This window comes from Atta colombica, unplaced genomic scaffold (genome assembly GCF_001594045.1).
Source record: "Atta colombica isolate Treedump-2 unplaced genomic scaffold, Acol1.0 scaffold271, whole genome shotgun sequence".
Lineage (NCBI taxonomy): Eukaryota > Metazoa > Arthropoda > Insecta > Hymenoptera > Formicidae > Atta > Atta colombica.
The window spans coordinates 68,713-85,616 of record NW_017259372.1 but is presented as its reverse complement, the minus strand read 5'-3'; the positions used below and the strand labels follow the sequence as shown (position 1 = coordinate 85,616).

Below are 16,904 nucleotides of genomic sequence, written 5' to 3'. Positions count from 1 at the left end.
TTTCTAAAAATAATTCATAAAAATATTTCCGCTATCATGAACCAGTAACGGCACAGCTTTTATTAATTTATACATAGAATACTGTTATGAAGAATTTTAGAAATGTATAAACGTATAAATCGTAGTATGCATGTATAGTCATGTGATTTTGTATGATCTGTCAGTTTTCTACTATATTGCATTGTATTTTAAATAGAAAATGTAATCCTTCTATTAGTTGGATAGCTACTTCTTTTAATTATATGACAATAGTTTCAAGAGGTAATAGACGTATTAATATGATACGATTCCTAACAAGAGTTAAATAATCCATAATATCTTCTATTAAAATAATCACATAATTGTTGTATTAATAATTGTTCGTCTATATCTCCGAATGTATTCCATTATTCTGTTCTATTCGTCGAGTGACGTTAGTTAATCTATCTTCGTTATAACTAATAATATTTTCTAATTCATCCAAATGGATGAATATCCTATAATCACGTTTACTATCTTTAATTGGTGCTTAATAGCATGTTGCAGGGTTTTTTATTACTCTGCAATAAATTTATTTAATCAATAATTACTCGGAAATCCCCTGCATCCATTGTCTCGAATAATGTTTTGCTTATTGTTCCTATTGTGTCTAATAATCCATGCTTATTTTTTGGATTTTTTAAAAAAAGCTTTCAAATGACAAATGTTAAATTTAACAGTTAATTTTTTATTGTCGTTATCTTTTTCCGTTATACTCAAAATATTCGAGCAAATTAATTTTCCGTTTCTCTTGAACATACTGTAAAGTAGCTCCGTTTTATTTAAATATGTTTGAATCTGTTGGAAACTACTCTCCAGAACAGCAATATCTAATTTTATCGCCAATTTTCAATCTGATTTCACCAGGTTCATTAATCCGATTTCCTCATAGTGTACACCTGGTTGATGTTAAAACGGTGTCATACAACCTCTTCGTGTTTGCTTTTGACACTGTATTTCACTCATCAACCAACTCCATATGATGAGTGTTTCCATAAGACAAGAATTCACATTACTTTTTTCTTTGAATCTTTACTTATGTACTTGTGTGGATCAAAGCATTGTCTGTGCTATATTCTCATTTAAATTAATCAACAAAACAAGGATTCAGGTTACTTAATTTCTTATGAATCCATCTTCTATCAGCAAGGTGCACCAAGTGCCTTCCTGATCGTGTGCTGCGGTATCCGCAGTTTTTTCTCTCGTTCGATAGATCTCTAGTTCGAAAAATCAGATATATATATAATGTTGTTAAATTGCATTTTGTGCGAACGCGAATATGTGTCCAGCACATGCGATTATTGCTGGCGCAATTATTAGTTAGATATAGCCAAACTTACCCGTGACAATGGATCTTCGCGTCCATTAGTACGAAATCCATATGCTCCTCGGCTGCGGATCTTTATCTATTTATATCCCGCAATCAATACAAAAAAGGTTGCTATCTCCGATTAACTTAATTCTTATACGCTTCAGCTTCTTAATTTTCAAAATTAAATTTGAAAAGTTTAGATGATTCGCATGTTAGTTTCCTTTCCACTTGAATAGTATAATTTACGTTGTTATGCTTTTCTAGGATCATATAGGATCCGATTCAGATTCCAATTTTTTTGGAACATCTTCTTCTTAAGGTCTCGCAAAGTAGAACTTTGTCGCCTACTTGAAATATTTTTCCTCGAGCTATTTTGTCATATTGTTTTTTCGCTTGATTTTTTGCGTGTTTCGCGTTTTCTCTAGCAATCTAATTCGTAGCTCATATTCTTTTGTGTAATTCCTATGCATAGTCATCATACAAATATGTTAATTTCAACGATTTTGTTATAATTCAGCAGAGAGCTTTATATTCATACATTAATTCGAATGTGTGTATCCAGTGGCGTAGTATTGTATGAAAACATTGTGTAGGATAACCATTCTCATCATTCTGTTCTTCGTTAGTATAATATCGAAGATATTGCACTAATGTCCTATGCGATCGTTCCAACGCATACTTTCGGAGTGGTACGCAATTGTTTGGATTTTTTCTATTTTTAATAATTTTGAAAATGTTTTTGAACAATTCGCTAGTAAAATTAGTAAGCGCCGATTCTAACTCACGGATACAGCAACCAACAGATGGCTCTAGTGTCGGGTGGCGAAGTCACAGATGCTGGATTTGAGGGAGGGGGAAGCGTGTCATCGGAGTTCGTGTTAGAGAGGAAGAGAGGTTTATTCCTTCTCTCTTTCATCCGTTATGTTTTCTCTTGAAACTATCGTCCTCTCTCTCTCTCCTATTCATTGTAGAATGCAGTTATCTCTCTTCCATCATTGCAGTCCTATACTTATTATTTGCGCTCTTTCTTACTCTCGTTGAACTCTCTTTTTTTTTCTTCTTTTGCACGATTTTATTAAATAGATATGGTATTCACGATTTTTTTAATAATATGACTCGGCAATAATTTTAATTTAGCATCTGATAATATGTTTAGTAATACAAATAGCCAAGCGTAATTATCGAGTCATTATTAAAACTGTTATTGAGTAACTAACACTTATTAAACTATATACATACTACTGAATATAACTCAACATCATTATTGATACATTCTTAATTGTAGGAATAGGAGAAAGAAATTGAAATGCATTTTTTAAAATTTCATATTTTTTTCTGGCGTTGCGATCACCAGTTGTTTTTTTTAAATACATTCTGTAACGCATAATTCTTAACATATTTTCCATCATACAGCATTAGTAACATCTAGATTATGTAAAGAATCTATATCTTCGTGATCAGCAGAATCTCAATCGCTATCGAGTATACCATCTAGCCATTCACCTTTCACGTCCTTTAACATATACAAGAGCCTTATTGTCATTCTCTTCTGCATCAATTACAGCCATTGTAATCAGGCGTTTCGTTATGTTATACGAGATCATCTCGTCATCCCATTGCAATCCATGGTGATAAGCACTCAGTCAAGAAGCGCAATATTTTTCTTGACTCAAGAAGTTCCATGGCATGGAACATGTAAAAATATAATGAGAGAGAATAGCTCCTTTTCTCAACACCGCCACTTCCTTCACGACAAATTTTTTTTCAACGATAAATCCTTGCAGATCTACAAACATTGGTACAGTCATAATAAACGACTTTTTGAGATTGTGCTTGATCACAAAGTCTCTTGGATTTTATCTCATATATTAAAAAGAGGGGAAAGGTATTTTTGATGATAATAATCTTGCGTACTACATTTGACATTGGGCTATATTCGATCACGCGATCGTGTATGATAAGGCAATAGGCGATTGTATTTGCGGGTATATTCTCTTTGAATTCAAATTCTAATCGTACATCCACATTGTCACTCTTGACGAACTCGTTTTGTTACGAGCAATCAATAGTTACTAGAGTAAAACCTTTCAAAAAGGAGTGTAATTGGAATGATGGTTCATTTCTTTCACGAGAAATTTGATAGTAAGACGTACGGAAATATAAATATATATCATCCAAAATAGCGGCTCTGCTTTGTCAAAGTCTAGATTCAGATCATTGTACGAATAAAATTCAGAGTTTAGATAAAGTTTCATATTGTTAATTTACAGGTGTCGAAGTAAGTTTTACGTGCTGTCATATTTTTTTTATCAGTCTGTAGACCAAAGATAACGTATCGTGGTTTTTCCAGCTGAATCACAGTCTTGATGGCCTAGGAATGCTTCGTTGTACGACAATAGGAAGTACTCATACAAATCTAACGAACGAAAACTCATATTCAGATATCGTTCGCTCTCTGGCATGGATAATTTATTAATTTCATTCAACGCAACGTGAGGCATTCGCCACTGTACTTTGAATAATTCAAGCGTAGGCTCTGTCAGCTCTGTCGGCTCTCCCACTATGTAATTGTTACCATTGTGCGCTCGTATCAAAATTAATTCGTGACGAGCATTAATTACCACATTTTTAATCTTCGCAAAAGCCCAACAATATGCTGAGCGGTACATAAAAATTAAAGTATCCATCGTCTGTCATTAAGCTCTTCGCGGTATCACTAGAGTCGATAAATCCAGCATTATGTAAACTATATGCGATTTCATTAGAAAACGTAATCTTTCAAGACTAGTTATTCCAACGTTTCTGCTTACATAACCTTTTAAGACTAGTTATTCCAACATTTCGTTAAGTTCATATCGAATTTCATCGAATATGAACGCTACACAGTTACATCCACGATTTTGCTTTTGTACATTTTTTTTCTTTGAAATCAATTTACCTTCGACGTAGAGAATGCTTTCACATGGTAACGTATTAATAAATTCTGTTGTTGTATCCTTATCTCGTCGCTATGTCCAAATGTCGTGTTGGCGTACGGATGTACGTGTGAAACTCGAATTTAACGATGTGATCGTCAAAGATTGGTTCGCCTCCGATATTCAAGATATCAATCATCTCAGATATTTTGTATAACAAAGCCCAATGATTGTAAAAATTTAATCAATCTACTTTCGACGCAGTGAGTTTCTTTCTACTGGACTCGAATATTTTTGATCATTGTCGTCCCTCTGCCAAAAATTATGTTCCCTGTTCGTTCAGAACAAGCATCACGTTATCATTGCTATATTTCTTAATCGCTGTCGTCTCCGTACATGTAATCTAACGGTGATTTCTTCTTCGCGAAAATCAAATAAATCGTTCGTTTTGATGAATCTCCACAACGTGAATCGTATCAGATCCGTAATGCTCCATACGAAAGGTAAATGATCTTTCCGATCTTTCCGATATCTTATATCTTGGTGACACGGTGAAAATTCATGTATTTTGTGAATTGACTTATCGTTGCTGTATGCATCCGTGATCACGTTGCAATGCGAATGATATTTATGTTGATGATATTTATTGATACATTTGATTCGTGCCACTGTTGCGGCTTCAACACACGATTCGATGAAAATCCCAATAGCGATCCAATATTGTGAGGTTTGATGAAATTTACTCGATAAACGTACTATTTGATCTCATTCTTCATTATATTGTTATTGGCATGAATACCGTTCATCATCTTTGTGAAGCGTTTTCTCTCTCGCAACATCATTAGAATAAAATTGTAGAATTGCAAGTCTTAGATACTTGTTTATGTCACGTAAATATTTCATACGATCCTTCGGGAATGACAATTTCTTCATCAAAGTAAAACTTATTATTCAGTGAATTTACATTAGATATCGTATGGTAGGTTTCAAACCAAGCTCGTAATCGGCATCGCTCAAATCTGTGGTCGGAAAATAGTAGACCGCGAGGATACTACTATTATCGATAAGTGCAAATGTCAGTGATGTTTAAATGAATACTGAGTTGAAAGAGTGCAATGTCAATTCTTAAAATCGTCAATTGATCGTCTGTAAAAACTGTAGACACAATAATCCACAGTTGCTTTGATCATAATTGATAAGGAATGCGATTATATTTGATTTGCGTTATGTCCAAATACACGCCAATTCTTTCGGTGGTCGAAGATTGCCGAAACTATCAAAGTAAACAGCATAATCTCCCAGCTTCTCGTACGCCACCCAATAAATACCTGGTCTATCAGAATTCAGTCTATCCAAATTTACGATATTGTTCTCGTTTCGATACTCTCCCTCTGTTGATAAGGTAATACGCATAAAAAAAAAATACTTCTAAAATATGGAATACGCATACGTTTTGCAGTTGTACATTGGTAGTTACACTCTTCGGCAATGCTTTTGGCAACTGTTTAACGTTTTTTTTTAATCTTTTTTATTTTTTTTCGTTGTGATTCCTCGTCCACGCTTGTATGGAGATAAACTCCATGACGTGGTTATATGACGTTTCAGTTCTTCCAATTGATCTTACGCGGATTATTAGTTCGTTTTTTTTAGCTTCTGCCGCCCCGCTGACCAACGAGCTGAAGACTCCCAATAGCGATAAAATAGGTAAGATACGTTTTATCATCGGTAATATTCGTTTTTTCGTTGGCTTTTTTTTCTTTGTTTTCATGTCCATACCATTTTTGTTTTGGTTTTCATAGACCAAACAGCTATGGCAGCAGCTCTCTCTCCAAGAATCGAATCTTTCGCGGTAATCCGTTTCCGCGCTTCCTCAGCGAGTGATTTATCAACTATGTGTCATTTCGTGAGATCTTTGCTCCGCGAATAAGCTATGTTGTGTTTCGCGATACGCCGCGTCCAACGGATTAATGCCTCGATTCCCTCTAGCCAATTGCTTTTCTAAATGCATACTTGGACCACAAAATTGATATCCAGGGATATGCAATTCGATCGGAAATGCGTTTATCGTGTGATTTAAAAAACCGCAACGTTGTTGTTGACACTTGCTACAATTTCTTATTAGCGGCGCTGAATCATCATCCGATGACAGCAAATTATAATGTTTCAAGCACCGACGATGTTGCTGAATTTCTGAATCAGCCTTTATATGCTCGAGTAATCGAGCCTACAATTGATCTATATAATTCTTAAATTCTCGTAGGAAAATAATTTTCAGTATATACTATATTCCAACTCTTTGGCGGTTAAACTATGTACATCACAGTCTGACACGATAAAAAGCATTTTGAATACCGAGTGATTTCGCTTTGCGCGCTATTATAAATACATCCGCTCTAGATGTTGTTTTTTTTTTTAATATTATCAGTGTCGTGAAGGGAAAACATATGAAGTTCGTGCGACAATATAATATAATTTGATCGTAGACGATCAAAATGACTAATGTCAATAAAATACAGACTTAAAAAGAAATACGCAAGCATGGAAACATGCTGCCCATTTCTATACGCGGAATCATCTGCGATCCATCGAACTGCGGCAAAACAAACGTGTTGATAAATTTGCTGGAAAGTCCACATGGCATACGTTTCGAAAAATACTCGAAGTCATTGCAACAGCCAAAATAGCGATATTTGAAGAATTTATTAGCGATTGAAGAAGTTGGTTATTTTACATTCTCCAATAATAACGATGTATTATCATCGAACGACGCGCTTCCAAATTCCATTTTTGTCTTTGATGACGTGGAATGCATCAAGCAAGACGTGGTCAGAGAGTATTTTGCAATGAGTTGACACGCGGACATCGACGCTGCTTTTATCTGTATCGGACATATGCAAAACCGAAGCTCTCATACGCGATAATGCAAATCTGTTGATTCTATTCAAATAGGACGACATCAATCTGAAACTTGTCAATGATACAATGATCATGTAACACTGACATGTCTTATGAAAATTTCTGCAAACTGTGTCATTGCTGTTGGCAACAAAAGTATGGATTCGTAGTCATAGAGACAGTGCGATTACGAGAAAACGATACAGAAAAGGATTTAATGAGTATACCTTAACGTGATTAGTCGTTGTCAATACATCTACTACACATTTCCTTTCGAGTGCAACCTGGATAACAACAAAGAGCTCAATCGCGAGAGTAGCAAAACAAATTGCGAAAACAAGTGAATTGATTCATAAAAAATACCGCGCTTTAAAAACTGGCAAAATAGAGAAAGATATAGCATTGGAGAAACACTTCTATTATCAAACCTCTAAAACAGATTGTCGAGAACATCGCTAATGATGAATCTCAACCAATTAAGAAAGAAGTCAACGTTATAAAGGATAAAAATATTAAGAAAAGAAAACCTGAAGATAATGAAGGAGTTCATGATGATGAAGATGATAATGATGATAATGACTCTCTCTGGATGGATAATTCATGGCTTCAATTAACACCTAAAAAGCAATGTATAAAAGACTCGAACATTACATCGAATTCCAATTATGCATCCACACGAATTATCGTACGAACGTTCGTATATTTCGTCAGTCGAAGACATTTATGAAACGCCCAATGAACCGCTTGAACCATTAAGTTAAACAATATTTCAAACGTGCCAAATTCGAGTTGTATAATCAATTGGGGGTACTTGGATAAAAATATATAAACATGCTTTTCGGTGTTGACAGAGAAAAGGCAATCGATCACGTTTATGGTATATCTCAACGAGAACAGCACGATGCTCGGTGACAAATATTTTGATGTAGACACTAATGATTTTGTGATCGTAAATGAAGTAAAGTACAAAGATACATTTGGTTTGTACGAATTAATTTTCAAAAGAATTCCTAACGATACTACTTACACAGAAAATGATAAACTAGCATATAAAAGTATAATGTTGATAACAAATACTCACAGTAATAAAGCGGATAATCCAATAGCAAAGAGAACAAATATAAGAATATAAGAAAATATAATAGCATCCTTGGTGTCAAGTAAAATACAAATTGAAACAGGCATGCCACGCGTGGAAACAATAAATTATTAGGTGTACAACTTTGCTTCCGCCGTTTTTTTCCGAAATTCGAGGCTTTATTGTAAAAAACTGGTTATACATTTATGATTCAAAGTATTGTCCATCGCTGGCCATTACTTTCTCCCATCTTTCAGGTAGCGTACGAATCCTGCGTCGAAAAAATTGGTCATCTTTTGAGGCTATCCACGAATCGATCCAATCTTCTTCATAAGACCGGAAGTGCTGGTCAACCAGGCCATGTGCCATTGATCGAAACAAGTGATAGTCAGAGGGAGCAACGTCTGGAGAATACGGCGGGTGGGGTAGGACTTCCCATTTCAACGTTTCCAAGTATGTCTTGACCACTTTCGCAACATGGGATCGAGCATTGTCATGCTGCAAAATCACTTTATCGTGTCTCTCGTTGTATTGCGGCCGCTTGTCTTTCAATGCTCGGCTCAAACGCATCAATTGCGTTCGATACCGATCGCCTGTGATTGTTTCAGTCGGTTTTAACAGTTCATAATACACTACGCCGATACTGGTCCCACTAAATACAGAGCATGACCTTGGACGTCAAAATCACCGTTTTTGAAGCGTTGAAACCACTCACGACACATTCTTTCACTAATAGCGGCCTCACCATAAGTATTTGAGAGCATTTGATGAGCCTCAGTCGCAGATTTCTTCATATTGAAGCAAAAAATTAAAACCTCCCGCAAATGAATTTGGCTCGTAAACTGACATTTTCAATCGAGAATAATTAATTTATGATACAGACAAATCGAGTAATGTTTCTATGGGGTTATGTTGACAGATGCCCAAATTTATTGTATGACGTCTATGATCTATTTATTTCGACCACCACTTACCACTAAAGCCATCTATAGGAAAACGGCGGAAAAAAAAAGTTGTACACCTAATAGGTAAAAGAGTCGAAAAATATGTAGTACTACGCACCTAATCTAAACGACAACAAAACCAATTAAGTTCATTGGGACAATCCTAAGGAGCTAGTGGATCGTCTCCGATTGCTTGAGACCTCGCATCAGACAGATCATAACGCCCACGAAATATTATCTATTATCGAGGAGTTTCGAAGCTAGCTTTATTATAAATTGAAACGAGATACACAGTTATTTTAATTGACATATTTTTAAAGAAATGCCGATGAACAACGTTTGCGTTTAAGAACTTTGTGATATTTTACGCATTATACAACAATAATCATAACGTAACCTATCTGAAAAGAAAAACCATGAAAAGTGGTGACTGATGGAAGAACTGCACGCTCCGGCAAGAAAAAATTTTCCACGCAGACATGTCATATGAGGGCAAGTCAAGAAAAACATAATAAAACACATTTTTTTTATTAATTCATTTTTATTTCTCAACATAATCTCCTTTCAGCTCGATACTCTTGATCCAACGATTCTTCAACTTTTTCAAGCCGTCCGAATAATATGATTTGTTCAACCCTTCAAAAAAAGCCTCTGTTTCGGCGATAAGCTGCTCTCTGGTGATGAATCTCTTTCCTCTGAATCATTTCTTCAGGTTTGGAAACAGGAAATAGTCGCAGAGGATCAAATCTGGTGAATATGCTGGGAAAGCAATTCGTAGTGGAATTTGGTGCCGGCCATATGTGAAGAGCATTTTCTTCTTTGCCAAATGGGAACGTTTTTTCTTTAAAATATTGTTGAAACAGTCCAATAAGCCTGCATAGTAATCGTCATTGATCGTTTGCACGGAAGGTAATCGATATAAATTACACCGCGTGCATCCCAAAAAACTGTGGCCATCACCTTTCTGGCCGAATTTATGGTCTTCGCCTTTTTCAGAGTTGGTTCACCCGATGAAGTCCATTGTTTTGACTGTTTCCTTCGTCTCGGATGTGAAGTAATAGATCGACGCAGAAATTCATCTGGATTACGTTGAAACATCTCCAAACATTGTTTTGAAATCGTCGCGTTTATGATCCACAGTGAGCAAACGCGGCACTCATCTTGCCAATAGCTTTTTCATACTCAATTGTTTGTGCAAATTGAAATCACTATGCCATGTGATATGTCTATGGCCTCAACAAGCTCGCGCACTTTTATTCGTCGATCAGTCAAAATAATATTGTGGATTTTATTGATTTCTGGCGTAGCAGCCTCAATTGGACGTCCTGAACGAGGTGCATCACATGTGGATGTACGATCACGTTTAAATTCACTCAATTGTATACAGTCATAAACGCTGGTGTAAATGTGCTGTGAATATTATCCAACTCGGCTTTGATTTCTTTCGGCCTTAAATATGTATTGTATCTTTCATGTAGATGTTTGATCATTGCACGAAACTCGTTTTTTTCCATTTTGTAAAAAATACAAAGGTTGTTCGCTTTAATCGTCTACAGAAATGAAACCACGCAATGAATTCCGCTCAAAATTTGACAGTAATCAATTGAAAGATGCTATTTGACAAAAAATAATGTGACATAACACTGCGAGTGCCCTCTGACATTTTCTAAGAACTTATTGCCTTCATAGGATACTTGTGGCAGGCTGATGTCGAGATGCGCCCTTACACACGATCCAACAAAGATTATCACTACATTCTCACTTATCGATGTGTTGAGTAAGCATGCATGGCCGTACCGCTGAAAACCAAGAGTAGTAAGGAGACTGCAATCGCAAAGATAATTCGAGACGTTGGAAGATGTTGGAAAACGAAAAATTTGCAATCGATATGGGAAAAAACTTTTACAACGCAAACGTGCAAAACTCCTGAAAAAACACAACATAAATCATTATTCAATATATTCCATAATGAAGGCATTTGTTGTTGAACGGTTCAATCGTATGTTAATATATGGAAACAATTTACGCATAATGGAAATTATAAATGGATTGACTTGCTACCGCGTCTCGTGTCTAAATACAACGCGTGAAAGCATCGAACTATCGGCCCATCGATATAACTCTCACGATTGCTGACAAACTCTTAAACACGGTGTAGCGTACAGTAGCGTAAAGGCCATCGCACTCCCGCGATTCAAAGTGGGTGACTCGGTACGTGTGAGCAAATTTAAGACATCTTTGAGAAAAGTTACAAGCCCAAAATTGGACTCCAAATTGGATCCAAATTGAACCACGCCTCAAATTGGACCACGGAGGTGTTTAGAATCGTAGTACTCAAAGTACAGAAAATTAATCCTATGACCTATCTATTAGTAACGATCTAATGCTGTTGGGCTTGCCAAAGTTTATTTTGTATTCACATTTAATCTCGCATCTCATCGTGTCGTAGTTTGCGTAATGATATTCTCCACCCTCATCATTATCGTCATCAAGGTCATTGTTGTTGTTGTTATTGTTATTGTTATTATTGTCCAACTGACTACGTCAGTTTCAAGTGCGTGTGGACGTTTCCGTAAAATCGTGCGTTTAAAAAATTCATTTTCGTTCAAAAATTCATTGTCTCGCACTTCATATGAACTCTCTAAAATTGTAATTTCCGCATCGTTTTTGGTGAAATAAAATTTGTTGTTCGATTCGTTCACGTTCGGTATTGTATGATAAGTTTCAAAAATTGTCAGATCGAGCTTGTAATCTCCGTCACTCAAATATTTATGGCGGGAAAATAATTCGCCGCGAGGACGGTCTTCCCTCTCAGCGTAAGCGTCAACGACATGACGGAAAAAGCATTCGACTAATACTAAGATATCACAGCATCTCGTCGAAGCGTATACTGTGATCGCGAAGGTGACACGAATCAGACATGTCGATCATAATGAATGTAAACATTATCCGCGGTAACGTGACTGCGGTTGCATACAGCAACGGTAAAAACGCGCATACGAATACACGAATTTTCACCGAGAGTGCCTCCAAAATATAAGATATCGGAGAGGTCGGCGCAGATCATTTATCTGCCGATTATCGCACGGAGCATTATGGATTTAACGATACGCATCGTCGACTAGAATGGACGATTGCTCGAGAAGAGATCACTGTTAGATAGCGTACGACGGCGACAGTGAACGTGAGCGTGAGATGCTCGTGCTGAACGGAACGGAGCGTACGCAGAGAGATAACGCATTCTTTACAAAGCCAGTGTCGTCACAATTCGATGACACCTGCTCATCCAGCTGTATCAGACAGAAAAAGAACCTTAGCGCGTCAAACGTTACATTTTTAAAATCTTTGAGATTCGCGATGCGCAACATTTGAGATAATTGATATTCTAAACATTAAAAACGAGTCGATCTTCGACGCATCATCAAGATTGAAACTCACACGTACAGCCCGTTCATCAACACAACGTTCGAGTACAGCGACGAAATAAGAATACAGCAAAGATCTGTACACACTGCCGTACGAAAACTTTCGTACGTCGAAGGAAAACTGATGAAGAACAAAGTGATCCAGAGTGCTCACATGATATTGGGAAATAATTGCGTCGCGCGGGAAATAATTCATATTCGATAAGATTCAATATGAGATAACATAATTAGCACGCTCCAAAACTATGTAACAATGTCATCCGACAGAAACGTGATTCTGCGAAATACCGGCGGATGCGCAGACTGCTGCGGCCGGATACTTTAATTTCTGTGTACCGCTCTATGTACTGCTGGGATTGTGCGAAGATTACAAACGCGTGGTGATCAATGCTCATGAGTTGATTTTAATACGAGCACGTAACGACAACAATTATCTGATAGGAGACAGAGATCCGGCGACAGAGCCAACGCTCGAATTATTCAAAGTACAGTGGCGAATACCACACGTGTTATTGAGCGAGATAAATAAGCTGTCGATGCTACGCGCTTTGAAGAGCGGACGATTCTGTCTCTCGACAGAACGAATCGGTCAAGAGTGGCATTGTGGATGTGCGATTAGACTTTGAATGTAAGGAGAACGTGCCCGCAAATACAACAGCCTATTGTTTCATCATATACGATCGCGTAGTTCATATAATCCATTGACCAACGTTTGTGCGCAAAATTACCTTATCACCTAAATGTACCTCTGACACGGTATAAAATCTACGATACGTCGCATTCGATCGCAATCGATCGCAGTTTTCTCAACAATATGCTCGTGCCAACGTTCGGATCTGCAAGAATTCATTGTTAACAAGAAATTTATCGTGAAGGAAGTGGCAATGCTGAAACAAGAGACTATTCTCATACATTACATTTTTACGAGTCCCGTGTCATGGAAATTTTTGACAAGATCTGTTAATCGCTTCTGTTAAACGCGTCGTGACATGTTCTGATAGTACATATATGCAATGTAGTATATAAGACTTATATAGGTAGTGTATAAGACTTTTTTCTTTCAATCGTAAGCTTCAGTTACGAGTGTTAAGACATGAATCGAGTAAAAGAATATATATATCGAAAATCGATCGAGCAAAAGGAGTACCTTGTCGCCAAGTCCGTCAAGTCCACCGCCATCGAAAGAAAAAACGAGATATTGAGAATGTCCTAGAGAAAAAGCATCAAAGTCACCAACGTGCTCATTATCAATGCCATCGAAATATAAATCATAAAGTATAAACATTGATTGAACTCGAACAAAGAAAATATATAGAAAAAACGCGATAAAAATGTCACGACATGTTCATAATTGGAAAGAAGGGAGATTACCCCTTCTTCGATTTTAGAAATGTTACCATATACGTCACAATTTACGCGGATGCAATCAGTTTTGCAATACTCGCTTGTACGAATGATTGAAAAATATACTTCGCTAAAGACAGCAACGCATCGTATGAAACGAAGAAGGATTGCAGTAACATGTAACTTTCAACGTTACACACAAAAGAAACGTTTTTTAATTGTATGTACACAGCATGGAGCATCGCGCGTTTCTGAGCAGACGATCTGACGATTACGCTACAAATATTTGGAAATTGGAATCAACGCTGGTTCATCGAGTTACATAGGGAGCGTCCTGGGAGATCATCGGACATGAACTGTCGCTATCTTTCGAAACGTGACCTCTACGAACAGCGATGGAATATTTACAAGATGCTGCGAAATAAATACAAGAACAATTTTATAAGCGTTAGATTAGCTAACCGTCAGTGTTTGCATGCTGAACGGTGCTCGTACGTCTCGATTCTTCATCCGTACGCATTATGATGATCGAAACGATGTTACGACATATGTTTGAGTTTGTCGGATGTATCGATGTAACGATTAAACCATATCATAGACCATATCGATTCGTTGATACGGTCGATGTCAAATACAATATATGCGATTCTCCAACATCGCGTCCGAAGACACGTGATAGCAACATCTTTAATGGACATCAGCTCGTCGATTGCAAGCTATTGGCTTTAGTTTTTAATACGTACAAAAAAAAGAAATGATATAATAACATGTGAATAAAAAATTTTTTCATTCACATCACTATATATGTACTATACTTTCTTTACTTCCCATCCATTCGTCCATCTATCCGTCCATTCATCTTATCCTCGACGCGTCATCGTACTCTGTTTAGATAAACAATAGTCAATGCTTTTTTTTATCGTATCACGAATGTACGTATATACGCATGTATGTATGTATGTATGTATATATGTATATACGTACGTATATATGTATATATATATATATATATATATATATACACATATATATATATGTGTATGTATGTATGTATATATGTATGGACCTTTCCGCGTAAGAAAAAAAGAATTACAGATGTGAAAATAAACATGCAGCGTGATCTTTCAACAATTCGATGGCCGCAAATAATCGCGGCTACTATATATTAGGCTATTATTATAAAGAGTTGCAACGATACTTTTCTCGTGACGGCACTTGTGATCTGAATTGTTTTATATACGACTGCCGATCTAAAGATAAATCCTAGGCTCGCTGCGGCAAACGTTGATTCTCAATGTTAATCTTTGTCCTGCTTTGTCCGCGCGCGAGACGTATTACAAACGTGAGTGATTTTTTTCCTCAACGTGCAAAAATATTCTACCATTAACGCTAAATGGTAGAATACTTTTGCACATTTCTGTGATCAAGTGAAGTGATAATTTTTTTACATTGCAACTATTATTTTACCTAAATAAATATGGGCAATAAAAATCAAAAAGTTGAGGAGACTGCCTCCTCCTCGGTCCAGATTTAAAGTGATACAGTTATTATCGATGTAAATCAGTTACACATTAACCAATTAGACTTATTCCATCGCATCATCGAGATTGTCGATGAAATCGGGTGACCTCACACAAGTGCATAAATAGTGCGTAAATAGAATTGCATTTAATCACCTCAATTTCAATGAGGCGATGGAAAAAGAAGAAGAGGAAGAGGAAGTGGAGGAAGAAGAAGAGGTCGAAGAGGAGAACATCCTGGAGAATCTAGAGGATCCTTTTTCTTTTCCCCCTCTGGAATCTGCGGAGGAGATATCATTTGAAGGAGAATTATTTGAAATAATAAATTTTAAACTTAATTTTATCTATCTCCTTAGCGCCCTGATAATCGGGCAGGAGAAGGAGAAGGAATAACAATTCAGCGGAGGAGAGTGAGATGGAAGGTGTGGAGAAGGTAAGAATATTTTATATATACATATTTTTTTCTTTTTTCTTAAACATCTTAAACATCTTGTTTGTGTTATAGTGCCGCGACGCATTTTGGGGTGGACATGGGATCCGCGGCTGCGGCAGCGGCAACGGCGGCAGCGGCGACTGTGGTAGCAGCGGCGGCGGCGGTGATGGCGGTGGTTCACAACGCATTTGGATGCGGAGTCCGCGGCGGCAACGGCGGGATGTATCACGTACATTAAGACAAACTGTTATGTTGTGCTCCTCATAAGGAAAAAAATCCTATTTTGTTTAATATAATAATACTATATTGTATTAATTAAAGGAAATAATTTATGTTTGTTGATTATTATAATAATATTATATTGTGTTAATTAAAGAAGATAATTTATGTTTGTTCATGTTGTATAATAATAATATGTTCTTATTGTATAATAAAAAATAATAATATGTTAAGCCAGTGAAAGATGTGTATTATATATGTGTATATAGTTGTTAATCATTTAATATGTAATTAAAAACTATAATAAGTAATTAAAAATAATTTCATTAATTTTTCTATTTTCATTTCGCTTACTATTTAATTCATATTAATATAGATTACAACTTGCCCTAACGTTGTTACTTTTAACTCTAAGGGATAAAAAGTATCAACGCACCTCGATCTTTTAAAATGGTCGCAACATTTTTAGAAATTGGATTAACGGCCTTCTATTACTGTAAAACTAATTTTGAATCTCCTTATTTATGTAGATAAATTGAAAATCTATGGCAAATATAGACTTCTTTTTAACTTATAAAAACAAAAAAATGTTACTTTTAATCCTAGCCTCCCCTAAAGAGTCCAACGCGATAGTATTATTGGACTCTACCGACACGTGCTATAATCTAATATCGCTGAGGTTGAAAGAAGGGATAGTAGAGGGAATAAATAACAGTGAATATATGAATATGTATAATTTTTCATAATTATTTATTAAAAATTTTTTTATAATTACTTATTAAAATATTTTTTATAATTATT

General features: G+C 36.2%; 1 protein-coding gene across 2 annotated transcripts; it reads left to right on the top strand.

The window, feature by feature from the left end:
- The first annotated feature begins 15,228 nt into the window (after positions 1–15,228).
- LOC108689599 (membrane-associated phosphatidylinositol transfer protein 2-like) lies at positions 15,229–16,433 on the top strand. Of its 2 annotated transcripts, XR_001931836.1 has the most exons (3): positions 15,242–15,273; positions 15,431–15,884; positions 15,957–16,433. XR_001931836.1 is itself a non-coding variant. In XM_018196458.1 (2 exons), exons 1-2 carry the CDS (start codon positions 15,867–15,869, stop codon positions 16,149–16,151), a joined length of 213 nt encoding a protein of 70 aa, XP_018051947.1. In that variant the 5' UTR covers positions 15,229–15,866; the 3' UTR covers positions 16,152–16,433. The 2 variants fall into 2 exon arrangements, 1 of the variants encoding a protein (XP_018051947.1); XM_018196458.1 differs by having other exon boundaries at positions 15,229–15,884.
- Positions 16,434–16,904: the final 471 nt, after the last annotated feature.